The 26,425-nt window shown below is 46.2% G+C and overlaps 1 protein-coding gene across 1 annotated transcript in view; it reads right to left on the bottom strand.

The window, feature by feature from the left end:
- Positions 1–26,425, bottom strand: part of EPB41L5 (erythrocyte membrane protein band 4.1 like 5) — a 72,201-nt gene that overhangs the window by 8,864 nt on the left and 36,912 nt on the right. Inside the window, exons 5-10 of the mRNA XM_089655604.1 lie at positions 24,604–24,682; positions 18,910–18,954; positions 17,655–17,707; positions 15,522–15,642; positions 14,902–14,989; positions 8,292–8,380 (exon numbers count right to left, since the gene is read on the bottom strand). Coding sequence (XP_089511730.1) covers positions 8,292–8,380; positions 14,902–14,989; positions 15,522–15,642; positions 17,655–17,707; positions 18,910–18,954; positions 24,604–24,682 — 475 coding nt within the window. The remainder of the gene's footprint in view (positions 1–8,291; positions 8,381–14,901; positions 14,990–15,521; positions 15,643–17,654; positions 17,708–18,909; positions 18,955–24,603; positions 24,683–26,425) is intronic.

The following is a 26,425-nucleotide window of genomic DNA, read 5'->3' as shown; positions in this document are numbered from 1 at the left end:
AGGTGGGTGGGGGGTGGAGACCAGAAATGAAGGTGGAAGTTCCTGCACCTATTTTTTGAAGAAGCCCTGCATATCAGACATCAGCATATGAAGAACAGCACGCTCCTCCTCCTCTGGAGCCTTGAAGGCATCACATACAGTGCAGGGCTATTAACTCTGTATTGTACATGGTAGGAAGGGGGGGGGGGGGGGTGTAACCGCGGATGAAAGTGACTTACAGAGGAGACTGATTGCACGGTTAGAGGGAAGCATGCTGGAGGTCAGTCATACCTCCCCATCTACAACCCCCAGGACTATATAGGCATTTAACCCTTGCCCTGGGGTTGAGGGCGCTGTGATGTGTTTTTTTTTTGTTGTCGTTTTATATTTAAAAGGTTGCCCTATTCCTTATACGGCCTCCCTGCTCTGCATAGCGACTCCACTTTACTGCTCCTAGCGAAAAGTCTACCAGATTGATTTCAAACAAACGTCCAATGTGACCGATTGATTTTATTTCAGCAGGTATGGCCAGTCACACTCTCTGATATACAGAAACTATAACCATGGGAGTATACGGAATGACATCACTCTTGTTAGCCGGGCGTAACATTTTGCCAAGTGCCCAGAACAGAAGCTTCGGTGCCAACGCCCCCCCCCCCCTCCCCTCCTCCACATTCCTTAGTTCTAACTAAATCAGCACAATCACAGCAAGTAACCTCACCCCCAAACCTGAGGCTGCCGGCTGAACTTCCTGACATTGCCGGGAGATTACTCGTCCTCCCACGCTGTGTGCAGATCGCTTCTCTGAGTCACTTTACACTGGAAATTTCCTCTTAGATTGTAAGCTCCCAGGAGCCGGGCCCTCGGTTGCCTCTTGTACCAAATTGTATTGTAACTGTAATGTCTGCCTTCATTTTGTACAGCGCTGTGCAAACTGTTGGCGCCATATAAATCCTGTATAATAATAATACTAAATAGCTGCTGGAAATTATTCAGAATTTGTTTTACGTCCAAAAAAAAAAGTTGCAACATTGTAACATGGCACATCAAAGAATGACAGCCAAGACCGCGCTGCCCCCTAGCGGAGAACTTAGAGTATGACGGGGCCATATCCAAACACTGGGGGTCAGGGCACGCAGGGACCTGTAGTGCGTGACGTCCCTAGGCAGGTGCGGGGGGGTGCGCGCTGCACCGGGTGACACCTATCGCACAGACCCGCCCCACGAAAACGTAAGTTTTAAAGCAAGACGATGATCCCCGCAGGATGGATCGGGATCTGTAGATTGAGCATAATGGATCAGAGTCCCATCCAGTATGCTCCCCAATCCACAGATCCGATCCATCCTTCAGGGATGACACCGGACCCGCTCTACAAAAAAAGGTAAGTTTTAAAGCATGCCGACGATCCCTGCAGGATGGATCGGATCTGCGGACTGAGCATAATGGATCCGAGTCCGATCCATTATGTTCCCCGATCCATTGATCCGATCCATCCTGCAGGGATCGTCGGCTTGCTTTAAAACTTACCTTTTCGTGAAGAAATCAGTTAACCCCGTATAGGTTGCAAGCCGACGATCCCCGCAGGATGGATGGGATCTGCGGATTGGGGAGGATAATGGATCAGACTGCGATCCATTATGCTCCCCAATCCGCAGATCCGATCCATCCTGCGGGGATCGTCGGCTTTGCTTTAAAACTTACCTTTTCGTGGAGTGAGTCCGGTGTCATCCCTGCAGGATGGATCGGATCTGCGGATTGAGCATAAAGGATCGGAGTCCCATCCATTATGCTCCCCGATCCAATTCATCCTGCGGAGATCGTCAGCTTGCTTAAAAAAAAAAAAAAAAGAAAAAAAAAAAAGGAACTTACCTTTTCGTGGAGAGATCAGTTAACCCCGTATAGGTTGCAAGCCGACGATCCCCGCAGGATGGATCGGATCTGTGGATTGAGGATAATGGATCGAAGTCCGATCCATTCTGCTCCCCAATCCACAGATCCGATCCATCCTGCAGGGACCCACTCCACAAAAAGTTAAGTTTTAAAGTAAGCCGACGATCCCCGCAGGATGGATCGGATCTGTGGATTGAGCCTAATGTATTGGACTCTGATCCATTATGCTCCCCAATCCGCAGATCCGATCCATCCTGCGGGGATCGTCGGCTTACTTTAAAACTTAACTTTTTGTGGAGTGGGTCCCTGCAGGATGGATCGGATCTGTGGATTGGGGAGCAGAATGGATCGGACTTCGATCCATTATCCTCAATCCACAGATCCGATCCATCCTGCGGTGATCGTCGGAGGGGTGACACCAACCCTAGGGATGCCCCTGCCCGTAGTCCCACCTTCAGCTTCAGGAGGATCTACTCATGAATAACAGAAACCAATATCACAACTGATAGGATCCAGAAATATTTAGACAGAATAAAGGTGAACAAAGCCCGTGGACCGGATGGCAGACACCCACGGGGGCCTTAGAGAATTCACCTCAGTCATCTCACAGCCATTGTTTCTCATTTTTAGGGACTCTTTAATGACTGGCATAGTACCACGGGATTGGCGGAAGGCCAATGTGGGGCCAATATTTAAAAAGGGCCAAAATCTTTCCCGAGTAATTATAGACCTGTTAGTGTAACTTCTATAGTTGGGAAGATACTGGAGAGTTTAATAAAAGACCACAGAGAGGAGTTCTTGCTGGAAACAAATATTTTAAGCAACAGACAGCATGGAGTCATGGAAGACAGAAGTTGTCAAACAAATCTGATTTCTTTTTATGAGGAACTGAGCAAAACCTTGGACAGAGGGGTGGCGGTGGACGTGGCAGACTTGGACAGAGGGGTGGCGGTGGACGTGGCAGACTTGGACAGAGGGGTGGCGGTGGACGTGGCAGACTTGGACAGAGGGGTGGCGGTGGACGTGGCAGACTTGGACAGAGGGGTGGCGGTGGACGTGGCAGACTTGGACAGAGGGGTGGCGGTGGACGTGGCAGACTTGGACAGAGGGGTGGCGGTGGACGTGGCAGACTTGGACAGAGGGGTGGCGGTGGACGTGGCAGACTTGGACAGAGGGGTGGCGGTGGACGTGGCAGACTTGGACAGAGGGGTGGCGGTGGACGTGGCAGACTTGGACAGAGGGGTGGCGGTGGACGTGGCAGACTTGGATTTTGCAGAAGCGTTTGACACCGTTCCCCACACACAGCTAATGTGTAAGGTAAAGTCTACAGGCTAGAAATATCTGTATGTAAATGGATAGAAAACTGGCTAAAAGATCGTATTCAGAGTAGTGGTTAATGATTCATAATCTGCATGGTCTAGGGGTGTCAGTGGGGTACCCCAAGGTTCAGTGTTATTAGTGGGGTCTCCAAGGTTCAGTGTTATTAGTGGGGTCTCCAAGGTTCAGTGTTATTAGTGGGGTCTCCAAGGTTCAGTGTTGGGACCTTCACTTTTTAATATATTTATCAAGGATATGGGGTCAGGGATTTCAGTGTTTGCAGATGACTCCAAGCTGTGCCGGGGAATAACGTCCTTACAGGATGTCTCCAACTTACAAGCCGACCTCAATGCTCTGTGTAATTGGGGGACTATGTATAATACATAAGGGGGGGGGATATGATCTCCATGTATAATACATAAGGGGGGGGATATGATCTCCATGTATAATACATAAGGGGGGATATGATCTCCATGTATAATACATAAGGGGGGGATATGATCTCCATGTATAATACATAAGGGGGGATATGATCTCCATGTATAATACATAAGGGGGGATATGATCTCCATGTATAATACATAAGGGGGGATATGATCTTCATGTATAATACATAAGGGGGATATGATCACCATGTATAATACATAAGGGGGGATATGATCACCATGTATAATACATAAGGGGGGATATGATCTCCATGTATAATACATAAGGGGGGGATATGATCTCCATGTATAATACATAAGGGGGGATATGATCTCCATGTATAATACATAAGGGGGGATATGATCTCCATGTATAATACATAAGGGGGGGGGATATGATCTCCATGTATAATACATAAGGGGGGATATGATCTCCATGTATAATACATAAGGGGGGGATATGATCTCCATGTATAATACATAAGGGGGGGATATGATCTCCATGTATAATACATAAGGGGGGGATATGATCTCCATGTATAATACATAAGGGGGGGATATGATCACCATGTATAATACATAAGGGGGGGATATGATCTCCATGTATAATACATAAGGGGGGGATATGATCACCATGTATAATACATAAGGGGGGGATATGATCTCCATGTATAATACATAAGGGGAGATATGATCTCCATGTATAATACATAAGGGGGGGATATGATCTCCATGTATAATACATAAGGGGGGATATGATCTCCATGTATAATACATAAGGGGGATATGATCACCATGTATAGTACATAAGGGGGGGATATGATCTCCATGTATAATACATAAGGGGGATATGATCACCATGTATAATACATAAGGGGGGGGATATGATCTCCATGTATAATACATAAGGGGGGGGATATGATCTCCATGTATAATACATAAGGGGGGGGATATGATCTCCATGTATAATACATAAGGGGGGGGATATGATCTCCATGTATAATACATAAGGGGGGGGATATGATCTCCATGTATAATACATAAGGGGGGATATGATCTCCATGTATAATACATAAGGGGGGATATGATCTCCATGTATAATACATAAGGGGGATATGATCTCCATGTATAATACATAAGGGGGATATGATCTCCATGTATAATACATAAGGGGGGATATGATCTCCATGTATAATACATAAGGGGGGATATGATCTCCATGTATAATACATAAGGGGGGGGGATATGATCTCCATGTATAATACATAAGGGGGATATGATCTCCATGTATAATACATAAGGGGGGGTATGATCTCCATGTATAATACATAAGGGGGGATATGATCTCCATGTATAATACATAAGGGGGGATATGATCACCATGTATAATACATAAGGGGGGATATGATCTCCATGTATAATACATAAGGGGGGGGGGATATGATCTCCATGTATAATACATAAGGGGGATATGATCTCCATGTATAATACATAAGGGGGGGTATGATCTCCATGTAGAATACATAAGGGGGGGTATGATCACCATGTATAATACATAAGGGGGGATATGATCTCCATGTATAATACATAAGGGGGGATATGATCTCCATGTATAATACATAAGGGGGGATATGATCTCCATGTATAATACATAAGGGGGGATATGATCTCCATGTATAATACATAAGGGGGGATATGATCTCCATGTATAATACATAAGGGGGGATATGATCACCATGTATAATACATAAGGGGGGATATGATCTCCATGTATAATACATAAGGGGGATATGATCTCCATGTATAATACATCAGTGGTTCATATAGTGAACTCAGTGTAGTTATCTACCCTGAGGTCATCACAGAGGACAAGGGGGCGCTCTTTACGGGAAAGGTTTCTTCACAGTAAGAGCTGTGAGAATGTGGAATAGACTCCCTCCAGAGTTGGTTGTGGCCAGCTCAGTGGATTGCTGTAGGAAAGTCCTGGATTCTTTCTTGGATACCCAGAATATAACTGGATATAACATTTATAGGGAAAGTTGATCCAGGGAATATCCGATTGCCTCTCGGGGGATCAGGAAGGAATTGTTTCCCCTGCAGGAGCAGATTGGATCGTGCTTTGCTGGGTTTTTTTTAACCTTCCTCTGGATCAAATGTGGGTGTAGGATTATAACTTTTTTGTTTTTGTTTGAACGTTTGTCTTTTTTCAGCCAGACTAACTATGTAATAACATTTCCTCAGAGGAAAATGCCAATTCTAAAGAGCTCCAATAATTTTACAAGGAATTTTTCAGAATACATTTTTTTTTTTTTTTTTTTAAAAAAAGAAGAGATCCCGTCACATTTTTTATGCCCTCCCCCCCATTCACCACATATGAATCATATATGTCAGGGCGCCTACACACAAAAACACTGATTGTACTGTACACATTACAAATCGCCACACGGGCCAGAATGAGATTAAAATTCCCGGCCCGTTATTCACGGTTAAAGTGATGCCCTGTAGGGGCTTTTAGCTGCTTCCCACCCGGTCTATAGTGCTATGACAGCTGGGCAGGACCACTATTGTTCTGGGAGGACGTCATATGACGTCCTCCCATTCTTGCCACACAAATGCGCACCCGCGGGGGCCCGAGCAGATCGGTGGTGCGCCGTGTCCCTCGGACACAGAGGATCACTGATCATGGTAAGGAGCTGTTAACGTAGGCACTTTACCATGTGATCAGCTGTGTCCAATCAAGTTGATCACAGGAAAATGCTGGTTTAACGGCTGTCCTCTCCTCATGCTGACAAGGGAGCTAGTAAGCGGCAAGCCACAAAAGGGGACATCTACACCGATGATCAGGGCACTGATCATCAGTGCTACCTTTCAGTGCCCATTAGTGATGCCTGTCAGTGCCCATCATTGCCACACATCAGTGCCACCTATCCTTTCACTGATATGCACTATCAATGCCCATCAGTGCCACCTCATCAGTGCATATCAGTGAAAGGATAGGTGGCACCTATCAGTGCCTATCAATGCCACCTCATCAGTGCATATCAGTGAAGTGATAAGTGGCTCCCATCAGTGCCACCTATCACTGCCCATCAATGCCACCTCATCAGTGCATATCAGTGAAGCAATAGGTGGCTCCTATCAGTGCCACCTATCACTGCCCATCAGTGCCAACTATCAGTGCATATCAGTGAAGTGATAAGTGGCTCCTATCATTTCCAACTATCACTGCCCATCAGTGCCACCTCATCAGTGCATATCAGTGAAGTGACAGGTGGCTCCTATCAGTGCCACCTATCACTGCCCATCAATGCCACCTCATCAGTGCATATCAGTGAAGTGATAGGTGGCTCCCATCAGTGCCACCTATCACTGCCCATCAGTGCCAACTCATCAGTGCATATTAGTGACGTGATAAGTGGCTCCTATCACTGCCCATCAGTGCCGCCTCATCAGTGAAGTGATAGGTGGCACTGATAGAAGCCACCTATCATTGCCCATCAGTGCATATCAGTGAAGGAGAAAAATTACTTCGTTACAAAATTTTACAACAGAAGCTAAATGTGTGCAAAAAAATTCAAAATTAAAAAAAACGTTCTTTGGCTCTCATACATCTGCCTTATCTGCGCAGCCATTTGCTACACAAGGTGTGACAATTTAATTCCCGGAATGCCCGCGGCGTAGCCCTATGACGGCGAGTCCCTCTGGCGTGCTCTGACGTGTTCTAACTCGCACTCTCCTGGGTGGCAGACCTGTGGACTCGGTCTTTACGGAGTAGTAGAAGAAACATCATGTGTACTTGTTGGGCTGTTGGCAGAAAACGAGTGAAAATTTGTGAAAACTGGCAAAATTGGAAGTGAGGCTTTCACTCCGTCACAACAGGCCGACGGTGAACATTCAATGAAGGAAACAAGTGTTTTTGAATGGCATAGGTGGTATAAAGGAGGAGTGGGAAGATATCCACGAAGTGGGCCACCAAAAAACGCCAAGGACGGACGCACATGCGGAAAAGGTTACGGGAATCTGTTCGTAGAAAAAGACCGGAACTCTGGCCTGACAAGTGGATTCACCACCACGACAATGCTCCTGCACATGATGCGTGAGGTGTTTGCGAGTTCCTGGCCCAGTAGTCTACTCCGAAACTTGACCAACCGCCTTATGCCCCCGACTTGGCACCCTGCGACTTTTGGCCGTTTCCAAAATAAAAAAAAATGCCACAAAAAGAACACAGATTTGAGGACATTCCAGACATTCAGTGCGCCGCGACAAAGGCGCGGCACAGCTTCCCAGAAAAAGAATTCCAGGAATGTTCCCAGCAGTGACAGTCGTCTAGAAAAGGAGACAACTTTGAAGGTGACGACAGCCGCTAGTGTTTTTTTCTTATAATCTATTCCGGGAATTAAATAGTCGCGCCTCGTACATGACCAGCACTCGTGTCTCTAGGAAGACGTACAAATGGCAGCGCAGGGATCTTCAAATATGTCCTTCTGAAAGATCCCCGCCTCCAGAGTGTATGTGTTCTAATAGGTTTTAGTTCATCTCGCGGGGCTTGCTGGTACTTGTAGTCCGGGCTCCTGCAGAAGACCCCACAGGGAGCGGCGACAGCCTGGCCAGACACCACCGTCTAATCCCATAATCCCCGGCGACAGCGGCCAGACAAAACCCACCAATGGCAGAACTCACCAGAAAAACAATCCGATCTTTGTTTCACCTTCAAATACCAGAACCCCGGTGGGAGTCAGTCCCAGCTGATAGTCATTGCCGTCTCTGGCCTGGGGAGGAGAGCGGAGATACAAGAGGAGTCAGCAGGTGACACGTGTTACACAGTAGGGGGCAGCACAGAGCTCAGCCAGTGGAATCCTTCCATACATGACAGTTATTACAGCTACTTACATATCGCCCTCAATCTACGCAGTGCGTCACAAGAAAATTTACACACACACATTTTATTTATATATATATATATATATATATATATATATATATATATATATATATATATATATATATATATATATATATATATATATATATATATACACACACACACACATACATACAGTCAGGTCCATAAATATTGGGACATGGACACAATTCTAACATTTTTGGCTCTATACACCACCACAATGGATTTGAAATGAAACAAACAAGATGTGCTTTACCTGCAGACTGTCAGCTTTAATTTGAGGGCATTTACATCCAAATCAGGTGAACGGTGTAGGAATTACAACAGTTTGCATATGTGCCTCCCACTTGTTAAGGGACCAAAAGTAATGGGACAGAATAATAATCATAAATCAGACTTTCACTTTTTAATACTTGGTTGCAAATCCTTTGCAGTCAATGACAGCCTGAAGTGTGGAACGCATAGACATCCCCAGACGCTGGGTGTCATCCCTGGTGATGCTCTGCCAGGCCTCTACTACAACTGTCTTCAGTTCCTGCTTGTTCTTGGGGCATTTTCCCTTCAGTTTTGTCTTCAGCAAGTGAAATGCTCAATCGGATTCAGGTCAGGCGATGGACTTGGCCATTGCAGAACATTCCACTTCTTTGGTTGCTTTTGCAGTCTGCTTTGGGTCATTGTCCATCTGCACTGTGAAGCGTCCAATGAGTTGTGAAGCATTTGGCTGAATATGAGCCGATAATATTCCCGAAACACTTCACAATTCATCCGGCTGCTTCTGTCAGCAGTCACATCATCAATAAATACAAGAGAAGCAGTTCCATTGGCAGCCATACATGCCCACGCCATGACACTACCACCACCATGATCACTGATGAGGTGGTATGCTGAGGACCATGAGCAGTTCCTTCTCCATCCTCTTCTCTTCCCATCACTCTGGTACAAGTTGATGTCGGTCTCATCTGTCCATAGGATGTTGTTCCAGAACTGTGAAGGCTTTTTTACATGTCGTTTGGCAAACTCTAATCTGGCCTTCCTGTGTTTGAGGCTCACCAATGGTTTCCATCTTGTGGTGAACCCTCTGTATTCACTCTGGTGAAGTCTTCTCTTGATTGGTGACTTTGACACACATACACCTACCTCCTGGAGAGTGTTCTTGATCTGGCCAACTGTTGTGAAGGGTGTTTTCTTCACCAGGGAAAGAATTCTTCGGTCATCCACCACAGTTGTTTTCCGTGGTCTTCCGGGTCTTTTGGTGTTCCTGAGCTCACCGGTGCGTTCCTTCTTTTTAAGAATGTTCCAAACAGTTGTTTTGGCTACGCCTAATGTTTTTGCTATCTCTCTGATGAGTTTGTTTTGTTTTTTCAGCCTAATGATGGCTTCACTGATAGTGACAGCTCTTTGGATCTCATCTTGAGAGTTGACAGCAACAGATTCCAAATGCAAATAGCACACTTGAAATGAACTCTGGACCTTTTATCTGCTCATTGTAATTGGGATAATGAGGGAATAACACACACCTGGCCATGGAACAGCTGAGAAGCCAATTGTCCCATTACTTTTGGTCCCTTAACAAGTGGGAGGCACATATGCAAACTGTTGTAATTCCTACACCGTTCACCTGATTTGGATGTAAATACCCTCAAATTAAAGCTGACAGTCTGCAGGTAAAGCACATCTTGTTCATTTCATTTCAAATCCATTGTGGTGGTGTATAGAGCCAAAAATGTTAGAATGGTGTCCATGTCCCAATATTTATGGACCTGACTGTATATACACACACACACACACAGTATCTCCCAGAAGTGAGCCCCTCCCCCTCACATTTGTGTCAATATTTGATTCTCTATTTCCATGTGACAACACTGAAGAAATGACACTTTGCTACAATGTGACGTAGTCAGTGTACAGCTTGTATAACATGGAAATTTGCTGTCCCCTCAAAATAACTCAACACACCGCCATTAATGTCTAAACCGCTGGCAACAAAAGTGACTCCACCCCTAAGTGACAAGGTCCAAATTGGGCCCAGTCAGCCATTTTCCCTCCCCGGGGTCATGTGACTCGCTCGTGTTACAAGGTCTCAGGTGTGAATGGGGAGTGGGTGGGTTACATTTGGTGTTATCGCTCTCACTCTCTCATACTGGTCACTGGAAGTTCAACATGGCACCTCATGGCAAAGAACTCTCTGAGGGTCTGAAAAAGAGAATTGTTGCTCTACATAAAGATGGCCGAGGCTATAAGAAGATTGCCAAGACCCTGGACACTGATCTGCAGCACGGTGGCCAAGACCATACAGAGGTGTAACAGGACAGGTTCCCCTCAGAACAGGCCTCGCCATGGGCGACCAGAGAAGTTGAGTGCACGTGCTCAGCGTCATATCCAGAGGTTGTCTTTGGGAAATAGACGTATGAGTGCTGCCAGCATTGCTGCAGAGGGTGAAGGGGTGGGGGGGGTCAGCCTGTCAGTGGTGCCAGCATTGCTGCAGAGGTTGGGGGGGGTCGGGGGTCAGCCTGTCAGTGCTCAGACCATACGCCGCACACTGCATCACATTGGTCTGCATGGCTGTCGTCCCAGAAGGAAGCCTCTTCTATAGATGATGCACAAGAAAGTCCTCAAACAGTTTGCTGAAGACAAGCAGACTGAGGACATGGATTACTGGAACCGTCTCCTGTGGTCTGATGACACCAACATCAAGTGATTGGGTTCAGATGGTGTCAGGCGTGTGTGGCAGCAACCAGGTGAGGAGTACAAAGACAAGTGTGTCTTGCCTACAGTCAAGCATGGTGGTGGGAGGGTCATGGCCTGGGGCCCCGTGGTGGTGGGAGGGTCATGGCCTGGGGCCCCGTGGTGGTGGGAGGGTCATGGCCTGGGGCCCCGTGGTGGTGGGAGGGTCATGGCCTGGGGCCCCGTGGTGGTGGGAGGGTCATGGCCTGGGGCCCCGTGGTGGTGGGAGGGTCATGGCCTGGGGCCCCGTGGTGGTGGGAGGGTCATGGCCTGGGGCCCCGTGGTGGTGGGAGGGTCATGGCCTGGGGCCCCGTGGTGGTGGGAGGGTCATGGTCTGGGGCCCCGTGGTGGTGGGAGGGTCATGGTCTGGGGCCCCGTGGTGGTGGGAGGGTCATGGTCTGGGGCCCCGTGGTGGTGGGAGGGTCATGGTCTGGGGCCCCGTGGTGGTGGGAGGGTCATGGTCTGGGGCTGCGTGGTGGTGGGAGTGTCATGGTCTGGGGCCCCTTGGTGGTGGAAGTGTCATGGTCTGGGGCTGCATGAGTGCTCCCAGCACTGGGGGGCTACAGTTCATTGAGGGAACCATGAATGCCAACATGTACTGTGACATACTGAAGCAGAACATGATCCCCTCCCTTCAGAGACTGGGCCGCAGGGCAGTATTCCAACATAACGACCCCAAACACCTCCAAGACCACCACTGCCTTGCTAAAGAAGCTGAGGATGAAGGTGATGGACTGGCCAAGCATGTCTCCAGACCTAAACCCTATTGAGCATCTGTGGGGCATCCTCAAACAGAAGGTGGAGGAGCGCAAGGTCTCTGACATCCACCAGCTCCGTGATGTCGTCATGGAGGAGTGGAAGACGGAAGGTGGAGGAGCACAAGGTCTCTGACATCCACCAGCTCTGTGATGTCGTCATGGAGGAGTGGAAGAGGACTCCATTGGCAACCTGTGAAGCTCTGGTGACCTCCATGCTCATGAGGGTTAAGGCAGTGCTGGAAAATTGGCAGCCAGACAAAATATTGACACTTTGGGCCCAATTTGGACCTTGTCACTTAGGGGTGGAGTCACTTTTGTTGCCAGCGGTTTAGACATTAATGGCGGTGTGTTGAGTTATTTTGAGGGGACAGCAAATTTCCATGTTATACAAGCTGTACACTGACTACGTCACATTGTAGCAAAGTGTCATTTCTTCAGTGTTGTCACATGAAAAGAGAGAATCAAATATTGACTGAAATGTGAGGGGGGGGGGGGGGGGACTCACTTCTGGGAGATACTGTATATATATATATACAAAATAACACCGCATGTTGCACGGTTAAGTGCCCGGTCACACGGCTGCAATTTGAAATTGCGCGATTTATGTGCCATTTCAGCGCCATTTCTCTGTATGTGAAATCGCAACAAAAACTGCAGAAAAAGTAATGCAGGAGCGACTTTAGAAATGGCGCTGCAGCAAAATCGCACGTGTTAAGACGCCAACATTCACATTCATTAGATGGGATTTCAATTAGCAAATTGCACCGGTATGACCGGGCACTAAAGGGCAACTCCATTTTCATGGAAAACAAAAAAATTGCAAAAAAATAAAGAAATAATAAATTAAAAAATGACATTTCCTCTAAAATCTGCAACTGCTGTGATTCTATGCAAAATTCAAAACGGCAACCTGGAGGCGTTGTGTACACAGATGGTATAAACAAACGCCTTAGCAGAAATATTTCCTGCTGATTGGCTCACTGGTTTTCCCAGAAGTCTGCACTAACATACAAGTCAGATTTTGGGTATCCCCTGCAACAAAAATGTCATTTAGTGAGATACTCCCAAAAAGATAAAAATCAGTCTTAAAAAAAAAAAAAAGAAAAAAAGAAAAAAAGGGATGCAGACCCTGCCGCTTTCCCGAGGAGCTCTGCAGGTGCAGCAGCTGTTTGATAATGATAAAATCAGTCCCGGTTACATTCACTTTCCACATGGACACAGAGAAACAAACCGCTTGTTTCTGTGTGTGTCAAGAAAGCATGCAATTTTGTGCCAAATCCTGACACACGCAGTACCAATATCCAAAAGGTAGGAGGAAAATAAATAAATATATATATATATATATAATATACACACACAATTTTTTGTGATGTGTTTGTGTGTGTGTGTGTGTGTGTGTATATATATATATATATATATATATATATATATATATATATATTTTTTTTTTTTTTTTAACATTACAAAAATAAAAGATCTATTTAAAATATCAATCTATATTATATCAGTCTATTTTATATCAGAAATATAGGTGGAGTGCACAATGATGATCAATCACAGTGCATAGCAATCAGGCCCTCCCAAAAGGCCATGCATGGAAAAACGAAAAATTGGATTGCTGCACAAAAAAAAAAAAAATGTTATTGTTGAAAAATCACCATACAAAAGGGTGATCCAAAAAAAATGAACAAAGCCATACATAGCGTTCAGCAATTATTATGTTAACGCTCTTCTTCAGATCAGAACACATACTGAAATACAAAATGCTACTTAGATCAATATATACATACATCATAATATGTAATAATTATGATGTATGTATATATTGATCTATTATGATGTATATATGTATTGATCTAAGTAACATTTTCAATATGTGTTTCAATATGTGTTCTGATCTGAAGAAGAGCATTAACATAATAGCCCAAGACTGTTTGTTGAACACGATGATGTACGGCTTTGTCCATTTTTTTGGATCACCCTTTTGTATGGTGATTTTTCAACAATAAAAGTTTTTTTTATGTGCAGCAATCCAATTTTCTTTTCTCTACACACGGCCTTTGGGAGGGCATTGATGCACTGTGACTGATCATCGTTGTGTACTCCACCCATATTACTGATTATATATATATATATACACACACACACACACACACACACACACACACACACACACACACACACACACACACACGTGTTATATGTGTATCTATACACATAAGAAATTTTTATTATATGGATTTCAATATAAACATTTTAAACAAATATATCTAAACAAACACACACAATATATTAAAGATATAAAAGTAGATATATCATAAAAACACATACACATTACACACATTTTTATATGATATACTAAATATATATATAATTTTTTTTGTTTTTTTAAGTAAAGAAAAAAATATATATCATATAAAAACACACTTTTTTTAATCTCTCTTTCTATACACACACATTATATATAAAAAAATATATATATATATATATATATATATATATATATATATATATACATATATATATATATATATATATACACACATACATACATACATACACACACACACTATATATATATATATATATATATATATATATATATACACACATACACACTATATATATATATATATATATATATATATATATATATATATACACACATACACACTATATATATATATATATATATATATATATATACACACATACATACATACATATATACATACATATACACACACACAAAAATATTTTATATATATATATATATATATATATATATATATATATATATATATATATATATATATATATATATATATATATATATATATATATATATATATATATTTAAAAAAATTATTTTATGTATGTATGGCTGTCTCATTCAGTGTCTCACCTTCACTATGTGCATGTCCACCCCGTACATTTCCAGCCACTTCGCATTATTCAGATAATTAATTTCAGCCTCAGCCGGCATCTGACCTCTGCAAGGAAACACAAAGTCGTTACCCGGGAGGGCGCTGCGGGCCATTTAAGGCTGGATTCACATTGACATAGCAATAAAAACACATGGCAGAATGAGGTGTGCGTCCATCCACTTTATACGCGTTGTGACGTGCAATGATGCGCGGTTTCCAGGTGGGATATACAGCCCGCCACAGAAGGGAATGGCTTCACACCCCCCAATGCTGATGCTTCATCATATTGGCATTTACCCACGCATGCACATATGGCTCATTTTCCCAGATGTACCAATTACTGCATTACGTCCACTAGGTGGAGCTGACGACCATAGTAACATACATATTTATTTCCCATGATCATCAGCATCATCTAGTGGCCAAAATGTGGAATTTTCCCGATTGGCTCTATTCTTATGAAGGAAAAACATTCGACCTGGAAATAATATGGTCTAATAATATTCGGTTTTACCCCGATTCATAGAGAATGGCCCCGATCACTAACCAGAACCAGAGCCCAGCGAATGAGAACGCAGCAAAGTGCAGGCAGCTCTACCTGAACTCCTTCCACTTCTCGAACACCGCCAGCTCGAAATCCTCCGTCTGGGTGGGCACAAAGCGGAATTCTGACACCAGGTCCGGCGGGTGCTCGCTGGGCTCAAAGTCTCCCATTTCCCCTAAAAAGAGACAAGAGAGAGAAGATCCATATAAAGTCCTCCAACCACCAAATCCATACTCACCACATGAAGCCGACAGCAAGAACGGGAAACAGAGATTCGCCTACAGCAGATTGGAAAGCTGAACTCCAAGGCAAGATTCACACCAGGGGAAAATGTGTGAATCTTGGGTGAAAATGGAAATGAATAGATGCAGACTTCAGTGTTATTCCTACCACGTGGTATTAAAAACACCCGACAGCAAGAAAAACCAAACTCCGCCCACAATGTGAAACAATGTTCTGTCTTTCGGTGAAAAGCCCCGCCCCCAAATCCATTCAGCCAAGGAGAGTTATAGAGGAAGGAGCGGAGTCCTCCAGCAGCGCAGAGTATTTCAGGAGAGGAGTTATAGAGGAAGGAGCGGAGTCCTCCAGCAGTGCAGAGTATTTCAGGAGAGGATTTATAGAGGAAGGAGCGGAGTCCTCCAGCAGTGCAGAGTATTTCAGGAGAGGAGAGTTATAGAGGAAGGAGCGGAATCCTCCAGCAGCGCAGAGTATTTCAGGAGAGGAGAGTTATAGAGGAAGGAGCGGAGTCCTCCAGCAGCGCAGAGTATTTCAGGAGAGGAGAGTTATAGAGGAAGGAGCGGAATCCTCCAGCAGCGCAGAGTATTTCAGGAGAGTTATAGAGGAAGGAGCGGAGTCCTCCAGCAGTGCAGAGTATTTCAGGAGAGGAGAGTTATAGAGGAAGGAGCGGAGTCCTCCAGCAGTGCAGAGTATTTCAGGAGAGGAGTTACAGAGGAAGGAGCGGAGTCCTCCAGCAGCGCAGAGTATTTCAGGAGAGGAGAGTTACAGAAGAAGGAGCTGAGTCCTCCGGCAGTGCAGAGTATTTCAGGAGAGGAGAGTTATAGAGGAAGGAGCGGAGTCCTCCAGCAGCGCAGAGTATTTCAGGAGAGTTATAGAGGAAGGAGAGGAGTCCTCCAGCAGCGCAGAGTATTTCAGGAGAGTTATAGAGGAAGGAGAGGAGTCCTCCAGCAGCGCAGAGTATTTCAGGAGAGGAGTTATAGAGGAAGGAGAGGAGTCCTCTAGCAGAGCAGAGTATTTCAGGAGAGGAGTTATAGAGGAAGGAGCGGAGTCCTCCAGCAGCGCAGAGTATTTCAGGAGAGGAGTTATAGAGGAAGGAGAGGAGTCCTCCAGCAGCGCAGAGTATTTCAGGAGAGGAGAGTTATAGAGGAAGGAGAGGAGTCCTCCAGCAGTGCAGAGTATTTCAGGAGAGGAGAGTTATAGAGGAAGGAGCGGAGTCCTCCAGCAGAGTATTTCAGGAGAGGAGAGTTATAGAGGAAGGAGAGGAGTCCTCCAGCAGTGCAGAGTATTTCAGGAGAGGAGAGTTATAGAGGAAGGAGCGGAGTCCTCCAGCAGAGTATTTCAGGAGAGGAGAGTTATAGAGGAAGGAGAGGAGTCCTCCAGCAGAGCAGAGTATTTCAGGAGAGGAGTTACAGAGGAAGGAGCGGAGTCCTCCGGCAGTGCAGAGGACAATGTACTATGGACAGGAGTTCCCCTGGTTGGACGTTCAGACAGCGGCAAGAAACTTCTCCACTGCTGGTGAGGAGGATCGAGGACTGGAGGAGGTTAAACATGACACCGTGTAGACAGGGAGAGGTTATGGCAGGACTCCGCTGGAAATATCATGTCTCCCGTCAGCTGGACACTATTCTGCTAAATCCGGATTAACGTCCCATCTCATCTAAACCCAAATCTGCTTATCAGCACAGCGGCCAGACAGAGAGCTTACTGCCCAACCGGCGGCCATCGCTGCCATCCCGGGGCCACACGCAGGCAGACAACAAGGTTGCCAGAACATGCCTACAGCTAGAAGAACATGGTACCTGCTGCCTAGTACCTGCACCTGCTGCCTGGTCCTACTGCCTGCTAGGTGGCCACACTGTCCTGCTTGTTAAGGGCCATCCCTGGGCTGTCTATGTGTGCAGGCCAGAGCCGGGCCCCCCTCCCCCGGGGGTGAGGCATGGTGATCCGTACCTTGTAGGGTGTATGCAGCCAGCTGCACCGCTGTGTCGAAAGGACATTCCAACCTTAAAGACAAATCAAGCCATAAATTAGATTCACAATCTTCCAGAAGTCTCTATTTCATCTCATCTTTTTTAAAAGTTGTAGATCGGGTAGGGAAGGGTTAAAACCCCAACAATTACAAATTTGATTTTTTTTTGGGGCTCTCCATGCCCCTTTGGGGAGAATTCCCATCACTTCCTGTCCCAGTGACACAACAGGAAAAAGGAAACCTCCCAAAGTGAGGAACACCACTCTTCAACAGTTTTCACTCCATTGGGAGATCTTTTCAGTCCTTTTCAGGTGGGTTTCCCATCACAATGGTCTCGGACAATGGTCACCAGCACAAGCAGAGGGGTGAATCCTCCCCAGCTTGGATACAGACAGGAAAAAAAAAATTATGACAGAGGATCTAACCCATGTCTCACTCCATCCAAAATTAGAGAATTGTTGAATGGAGAGATAAATCAGACCCAGTGACCCATGACCATCAGATCCCCCATCCGGCGCCTTCCAACCATCAGATCCAGTGCACCACGACCATCAAACCTGGCCACCCCCAACCATCAGACCCCTACACCCCATGACCATCAGACCTGGCCTCCCCCAACCATCAGACCCCTACACCCCATGACCATCAGACCTAGCTACCTGCAACCCAGCGTCTCCAACCATTAGACCCCTCCACTCCATGACCATCAGACCCAGCCACCCCCAACCTGGTGCCTCCAACCATCAGACACTTCCACCCCATGACCATCAGACTCAGGCACCCCCAACCATCAGACCCCTCCACCCCATGACCATCAGATCAACCCTCCACCGTATGACCATCAGACCTGGCAACCCCCAATCCAGCACCCTCCAACCATCGGACGCCCCAACCCAAGACCATCAGACCCGGGTAACCCCCAAACTGGTGCCCTCCAACCATCAGACATGGTACCCTCTAACCATCAGACCTGGAAACCCCGAATCGGGCGCTCCTCAACCATCAGACCCGGCAACCATCAGTCCTCACCCCATTCCATGACCTTTAGACCAGGCAATCTCCAACACGGCACCCTAGGACCATCAGACTCCCCCACCATCACATGACCTTTAGACCAGGTAACCTCCAAACTGGTGCCTTCTGACCATCAGAAACGGAAACCCCGAACCCAAGCGCCACAACCGCCAGACCTATTGCCCACCAACCTTCAGACCCGGGGCAGGAAAGAACACTTACTTTCCACTCAGGACATCTTGTTTCAGCTGCAAGACGAAGAGATACCTGAAGGACAGAAGATGGAAGAAGCTGAAATTCACCATCTTTATGAAAAGGAAATCAATCATACAAACCAGCATTGTCTGGGGCAGGGCCGAGAAGGCCGAGGAGAAGGCAGATGAGGCGATCACCTTCGGCACTTCAGCAGGAGATACAAACAAAACCTGGACCTGCAACCTAGGTGTTAGAAGTAGTTCATACTCATGGAAGGAGCAGAGGCACACTTTGGCCTGTCTTGGGTGCTAAAAGGTCCATGACCCAGCTCTGGTAACGTTCATCCAAGATCTCCAAATTCCTGTCCAGGCAGCTCTAGAAATGGTCACCCCTGAATCCCCAACTGTAGGGAGTACAGTACAGAGCAATCCACAAAGCGGGCTCACCTGGAGGCAGTCCAGGGTACAGACTGGAGTCTTCAGCTGCCTTGTAAAGGACTTCTGCTGTGTCCGCACCTTTAACCACTTCCTGTCCGGACACTTTTACCCCCTTCCTGTCCAGGGCAATTTTCAGCTTTCAGCGCTATCACACTTTGAATGACAATTGCGCGGTCATGCAATACTGTACCCATATGAATTTTTTACCATTTTTTTGAGACAGATAAAGCTTTATTTTGGTGGTATTTATTCACCGCTGGGATTTTTATTTTTTTTACTATGTAAATGAAAAAGTCCAAAAATTTTGAAAAAAAGTGTTTTTTTTTATAAAATTTTGCAAATAAATAATATTTCATCCTAAATCTTGGCCAAAATTTATTCCGTTATTTTTTTAGTAAAAAAAAAAAATCCAAATTAGTTTATAACCAAACATTATAATTTTTAAACATTTTTTTTTACATTTTTATTTTATTTTTTTTTATATTATTTTTTATTTTTATTTTTTATTTTTACATACTGTCACCCTAGCAGTACAGTGTCACCATGGTGACACTGTACTACTTGTGGGGGGTGATGAAGATTTTTTTTTTTTTTTTTACACTGATTGCTTTTACACCCATATAGGATGTAAAAGCAATCATTTCTCTTTCTCTCTGTCTGCATTCTTGCAGTCATTGAGAAATACTGAGTGAGCTGTGATTGGTCACAGCTTGTCACATGGTACAAGGCTGTTGTGAATGGCCCTGTACCATGTGACCTCGGTGATCATTCACAGATTTCACACGTAGTAAGCAATGATGTCACAAGTGACATCTTGCTTACTACTTTGCATGTGATCACTGATTCGCCAATCAGTGATCACATGACCGGGACCTCGTACAGAGGTCCCGTCCGACGATCGGTGTTTCACTGTGTCCGGAGGACACAGCGGACACCGGATCGCGGTGGTGCGCGCTCCTAGGGAGCGCGCACAGCTAGAAAAGGCGGGTGCCGTTTAGGAACGGCAACCCGACCTTGGACTGCCACCGCCCTGCCGTTTATAAACAGCAGGCGGACGGCAAGAGGTTAACTGCTTTCCTTCTGCTGTACATTTTGAAAACGGTGATCTGGTAGAAGGTCAGCCCGTTGGGTGGCCGTTCTGCTGATCAAGGTCTGTAAACTCGGCCGCCAGTAGATGGGGCTTTACATGAGCACAGCGTACAGAGCTGATCTGAGAGGCTCTGTACTTTGTGATCCTTGTGATAACCAATCACAGCCCTCATAGATGTAAACAGTGGCCTTCTCATTTTACATCAGAGGAAGGGGAGAGTTCAGGAACTAATGAATAAATAAATGAAAGATCTATAAAGTTTCAGAGGAGGCAGGAGCAGAATCAGGATGTGGGGGGTTGATTGGGGAAATTGTTTTTTTCTTTAACCCTTTCATCCCCACTGCCCATCTCCAATGACCATATATTAACCCTTCATCTTCCTTAACCTATGCATTAACCTGTACATTTAAAGTATAACTAAAGACAACCCCCCCCCCCCCATTTTGGATAGAGTAAAGGGTGGGGGGTCAGTAACTTCTTTTCAATCGGTTTCCCATTGAGGCGATTTCCCTTCACTTCCTGTCCCATAGCCAAAAAGGAAGAGAGAGAGGAAATCCCTCTCAAGTGAGGGAAACCAGGGGTGTCACCAGAACTATTGTCTCCACTGGATGGTTTTTCCCCTCCATTCCTGTTCAGGTGGCAACACAAAATTTGGGATTTTCTTTCATATTTGGGGACAAAAGTTGAAATAGGACAAATAGAGGGTGCCAACCCCGGTGCCTTCAACCATCAGACCCCTCCACCCCATGGCCATCAGACCCCTCCACCCCATGGCCATCAGACCCAGACACCCCATGGCCATCAGACCCAGACACCCCATGGCCATCAGACCCAGACACCCCATGGCCATCAGACCCAGACACCCCATGGCCATCAGATCGACCCAGACACCCCATGGCCATCAGACCCAGACACCCCATGGCCATCAGATCGACCCAGACACCCTATGGCCATCAGACCTGGCAACCCTCCATCCAGTGCCCTCCAACCATCAGACCTGGTACCCTCTGACCAGACTTGGGAACCCCCAACCTGGCGTTCCACAACCATCAGTCCCAGAAACCATTAGACCCCCACCCCATCCCATGACCTTTAGACCAGGCAACCTCCAAACTGGTGCCCTCTGACCATCAGATCCAGAAACCCCAAACCTAAGCGCCACAACCACCAGACCTACTGCCCTCCAACTTTCAGACCTGGCTGGTACCCTCTGACTATCAGACCTGGCAACCCCCAACCATCAGTCATCCCCCCCCCCCTCCCCACCATCCCATGACCTTTAGACCAGACACCCTCCAACCCCCCATTTTTGATAGAGTAAAGGGTGGTACTCTGTAGTTTATTGCGGACTATTGCGGTTTATTGGGGTGACTACTTCCCAAAAAAAAAAAAAAAATTATTAATAATAATAATAATAATAATAATAATACAATATATATTAAATTATTTTTATTTAATTTAGTTTTGGAGGGGAAAAAAAAAACAAAACATTTTTATATATACCGTATTTTTCGCTCCATAAGACGCACTTTTTTCCCCCTAGAAAAGGGGGGAAAATGTCAGTGCGTCTTATGGAGCAAATATAAAGCGGCCGGTCCGGTATTTCTGCGGCCACCATGTCAGAATACCGGGCCGGCAGCTCAGCTGTTGTCTCCTGCAGGGCCTTACCTGTTCCTCGCTCCAGCGCTGTACAGTCTTCCCGCAGCGGCTTCTGTGACAGCCGGGTGCCCACTGCGCATGCGCTGCGCTTTGTGAATGGTCCGGTGTCTTCTGGGACACATGACAGGTCCCAGAAGGCGCCGGGCCATTCACAAAGCGCAGCGCTTCTCGCGCATGTGCAATGGGCACCCGGCTGTCACAGAAGCCGGCCCGGGAAGAAGAGGGAAGGACAACTCCGCGGAAGTGGGAGCGGGTACCTGTCAAATTCAGGTACCCGCTCCCCCTCCCTCCCCAAAGGTCAGCAGTCTCTGGTCATTCCCTGCACTGTGTCCGCAGTCTCTGGTCATTCCCTGCACTGTGTCCGCAGTCTCTGGTCATCCCCTGCACTGTGTCCGCAGTCTCTGGTCATCCCCTGCACTGTGTCCGCAGTCTCTGGTCATCCCCTGTACTGTGTCCGCAGTCTCTGGTCATCCCCTGTACTGTGTCCGCAGTCTCTGGTCATCCCCTGTACTGTGTCCGCAGTCTCTGGTCATCCCCTGTACTGTGTCCGCAGTCTCTGGTCATCTCCTGTACTGTGTCCGCAGTCTCTGGTCATCTCCTGTACTGTGTCCGCAGTCTCTGGTCATCTCCTGTACTGTGTCCGCAGTCTCTGGTCATCTCCTGTACTGTGTCCGCAGTCTCTGGTCATCCCCTGTACTATGTCCGCAGTCTCTGGTCATCTCCTGTACTGTGTCCTCAGTCTCTGGTCATCTCCTGCACTGTGTCCGCAGTCTCCGGTCATCTCCTGTACTGTGTCCGCAGTCTCTGGTCATCTCCTGTACTATGTCCGCAGTCTCTGGTCATCTCCTGTACTATGTCCGCAGTCTCTGACCGTCTCCTGTACTGTGTCTGCAGTCCATTGGTTCAGAATATTTTTTTCTTGTTTTTCGCCTCTAAAACCTAGGTGCGTCTTATGGAGCGAAAAATACGGTGTATATAATTTTATTTATTTTTTTTTTTAATTTAGTTTTGGAGTGTTTTTGACACAGTAATTCTTTAATAGGTTCAGAAACCAGCAATGTACACTATAATCTCACCTCCTGTTCACTGCTCCACCCGTAACAGAAACCTGTAAATGCTGTTGAACCTTTTTTTCCACCTCCAGCTTGTATTTTTGTATTTTGTGGTCACCGGCCATATATACGGCATGCAGGACCATCAGCCATATATAAACTCCCCGATCATCAGTCATGGAGGAGTTTACAGCCTTCTTCACTCCACCCTCGATAAACACAGCGGTGACCCCGTAATAAATCAGACGCTTCATGGTGGAGCATGCTGGGAAGGGATGATGGGGAGGGGCCAGTAAACCATTAATGACCAGTAGAATGATGGGGTGTAATCAGGGGCGGACTGACCATTTGGAAACTCGGGCAGTGACCGAGGGCCCGGGGTCAGTAGGGGGCCCTATGAGATGCCCCTGGTACCTTTTTCATAGGCTTTTTTGAGTTTGGGCAAGGACACAGGGGCCCCATGATCCCCTATTACCCAGGGGCCCCATGAGTTGTCAGTCCGCCCCTGGGTGTAACTGGCATACATAGGCTTTGTTGGATGCAGAGAATTGACCGTCCGCCATTAAAAAGCAACAATAAATAACTGCCGGCATGCTGGATGATATACGGGGTGACCACGCACGGATGATTTTAGGCGGAGCAGCTGTTATCAACCCTACGACATAACCATGCGTGGGTCACATGACTTCAATGAATATAAGAGTTCGATGTATCAAAAAGATTCCATTTATCAGCACAGTAGCTAAGTGGTCAGCACTTCCAGATGGCAGAACTCGGGTCGCCGGTTCAAATCCCAACCACAGCTCCACCTGCCTGGAGTTTGCATGTTCTCCCTGTGCCTGCGTGGGTTTCCTTCGGGTACTCCGGTTTCCTCCTACACTTCAAAGACATGCTGGTAGGTGAATTGGCTCCTGCCTAAATTGGCCCTAGTATGTGTATGTATGAATGTGAGTTAGGGACCGTAGACTGTACGCTCCTCGGGGGCGGGGACTGATGTGAATGTACAATATATATGAGAAGCGCTGAGTAAATTGATGGTGCTAGAAGTACCTGAAATAAATAATAAATCAGCACCGCGTTCATTCAGAGCTTATCGCCAGAGCAGCGTCATCACCGAGACACGGCGCCCCCTCCTGGACGCAGTCTAGCTCAGGTCACAGGACACAGAAGAAATAAATCCTTTTTTTTTTTAGAACAGAGAAAGCAAAAAAAAAAAAAAAAAAATCCATGAAAGCTGATTTTTTAGGAATCTGTCCACCTCTATTCAGATCCATTGGTGTTTTGGGTGTTCCCGCCCACCATGAGGGGTCTCGCTCCTCCCGCTGCACTCTTGTCAACATAAAATAATTACATCAGAGAAAGTGGAACTCGCAGGACTGCAGACCCAGGAAGCCGAGATCTCATCACCCGACAGGTGGAGTGATTTTGGTTTTGAGTGGAGTTTTTTTTTTAAGAATTTCCCACAATCCCGCAGGGCACTGACCTTGTGAGTTCCTCTCGCAGGTTGTTGGGCTCCGAGGAGTAGAATTTCACCCGCAGGTGGAGGCAGTACGGAGGACCAACTGCAAGACAAGCGCAGAGCGTCAGATCGCAGGTAACCAACTACTCCGCCCAACATCCCAAACTTCTCACAACTTCCTAATGGAGGCAGAGGAAGGACAACCGACGGAGGTTCAACCCTCGCCCAGAGAATATTACAATGAAATAAAAAGAAAAGATGAAATGGAAATAAAAAGTAAATTAAAAGAAAAAAATAAAATAAAAATTTAAAATAAAAACTAAAAAAAAAAATTAAATAAAAACTAAAATAACTTAAAAATATTAAAAATAAAATGAACATAAAAATTTTAAAAATTAAACAGAAAAAAACAACTAAAAAAAGTGGACCAGTCAGCAACTTCCCGGCTACACAAATAAACTCCAGAGAGGTCACAATACACAGCAGCAGCATCACTCAGAAACACGCCACCTCTTATCATTAAGAAGCCATCTTTAAACTCCAGTCAGTGATTTTGCCTAGGCCGAGATGAGGTCATCAGTCTGCTGCAGGCAGGAGGAAGAATTTTCTCAGTCTCCCCTCCCCCAGTGATCAGACTGTACATTGTAACTTTGAGGAAATGCCTCCTCTTCCTTATTCAATGTACAGTCTGATCACTGGGGGAGGGGAGACTGAGGAAATACTTCCTCCTCCTTCTACAGTCTCACCTCCCCCCCCAGTGATCAGGCTGTACATTGTAACTTTGTAGAAGGAGGAGGAGGCGTTTCCTCAGTCTCCCTTCCCCCAGTGATCAGACTGTACATTGTAACTTTGAAGGAGGAGGCGGCATTTCCTCGGTCTCCCCTCCTCCAGTGATCAGACTGTACATTGAGGAAAGGTTTCCTCCTCCTTCTACAAAGTTACAATGTACAGTCTGATTACTGGGGGAGGGGAGATCAAGGAAATGCCTCCTCCTTCTACAAAGTTACAGTCTCCACTCCCCCAGAGTTCAGACTGTACATTGTAACTTTGTAGAAGGAGGAGTCGTCATTTCCTCAGTCTCCCCTCCCCCAGTGATCAGACTGTACATTGTAACTTTGAAGGAGGAGGCGGCATTTCCTCAGTCTCCCCTCCCCCAGTGATCAGAGTGTACATTGTACCTTTGTAGAAGGAGGCATTTCCTCAGTCTCCCCTCCCCCAGTGATCAGACTGTACATTGAGGAAATGCTCCCTCCTCCTTCTACAAAGTTACAACGTACAGTCTGATCACTGGGGGAGGGGAGATCAAGGAAATGCTCCCTCCTCCTTCTACAAAGTTACAGTCTCCCCTCCCCCAGTGATCAGACTGTACATTGTAACTTTGTAGAAGGAGGAGGAGTCATTGCCTCAGTCTCCTCCCCCAGTGATCAGACTGTACATTGTAACTTTGTAGAAGGAGGAGGAGTCATTTCCTCAGTCTCCTCCCCCAGTGATCAGACTGTACATTGTAACTTTGTAGAAGGAGGAGGAGTCATTTCCTCAGTCTCCTCCCCCAGTGATCAGACTGTACATTGTAACTTTGTAGAAGGAGGAGGAGGCATTTCCTCAGTCTCCCCTCCCCCAGCGATCAGACTGTACATTGAAGGAGGAACTACACTGTATCTGAGCACCACAAACCAAAAATGAGGTTTAATTATTTTTTAACATTCAAACTCCCCCATCCCTCCATGCTTTATTTTGCTGTGAAGTCAATTTGAACCCCCCCCCCTAGCATTTCTAGCCACGGCCATCTTGAAAAAGGGCCATATAGCATTTACTTCCTGGAATTCATCTGCCCTTAGCTCAGTCA

This window comes from Staurois parvus, unplaced genomic scaffold, assembly GCF_062004578.1.
Source record: "Staurois parvus isolate SC_StPar_1 unplaced genomic scaffold, SC_StPar_1.0 ptg000855l, whole genome shotgun sequence".
NCBI classification, from domain to species: Eukaryota; Metazoa; Chordata; class Amphibia; order Anura; family Ranidae; genus Staurois; species Staurois parvus.
This window is presented reverse-complemented; position numbering and strand designations above follow the sequence as displayed.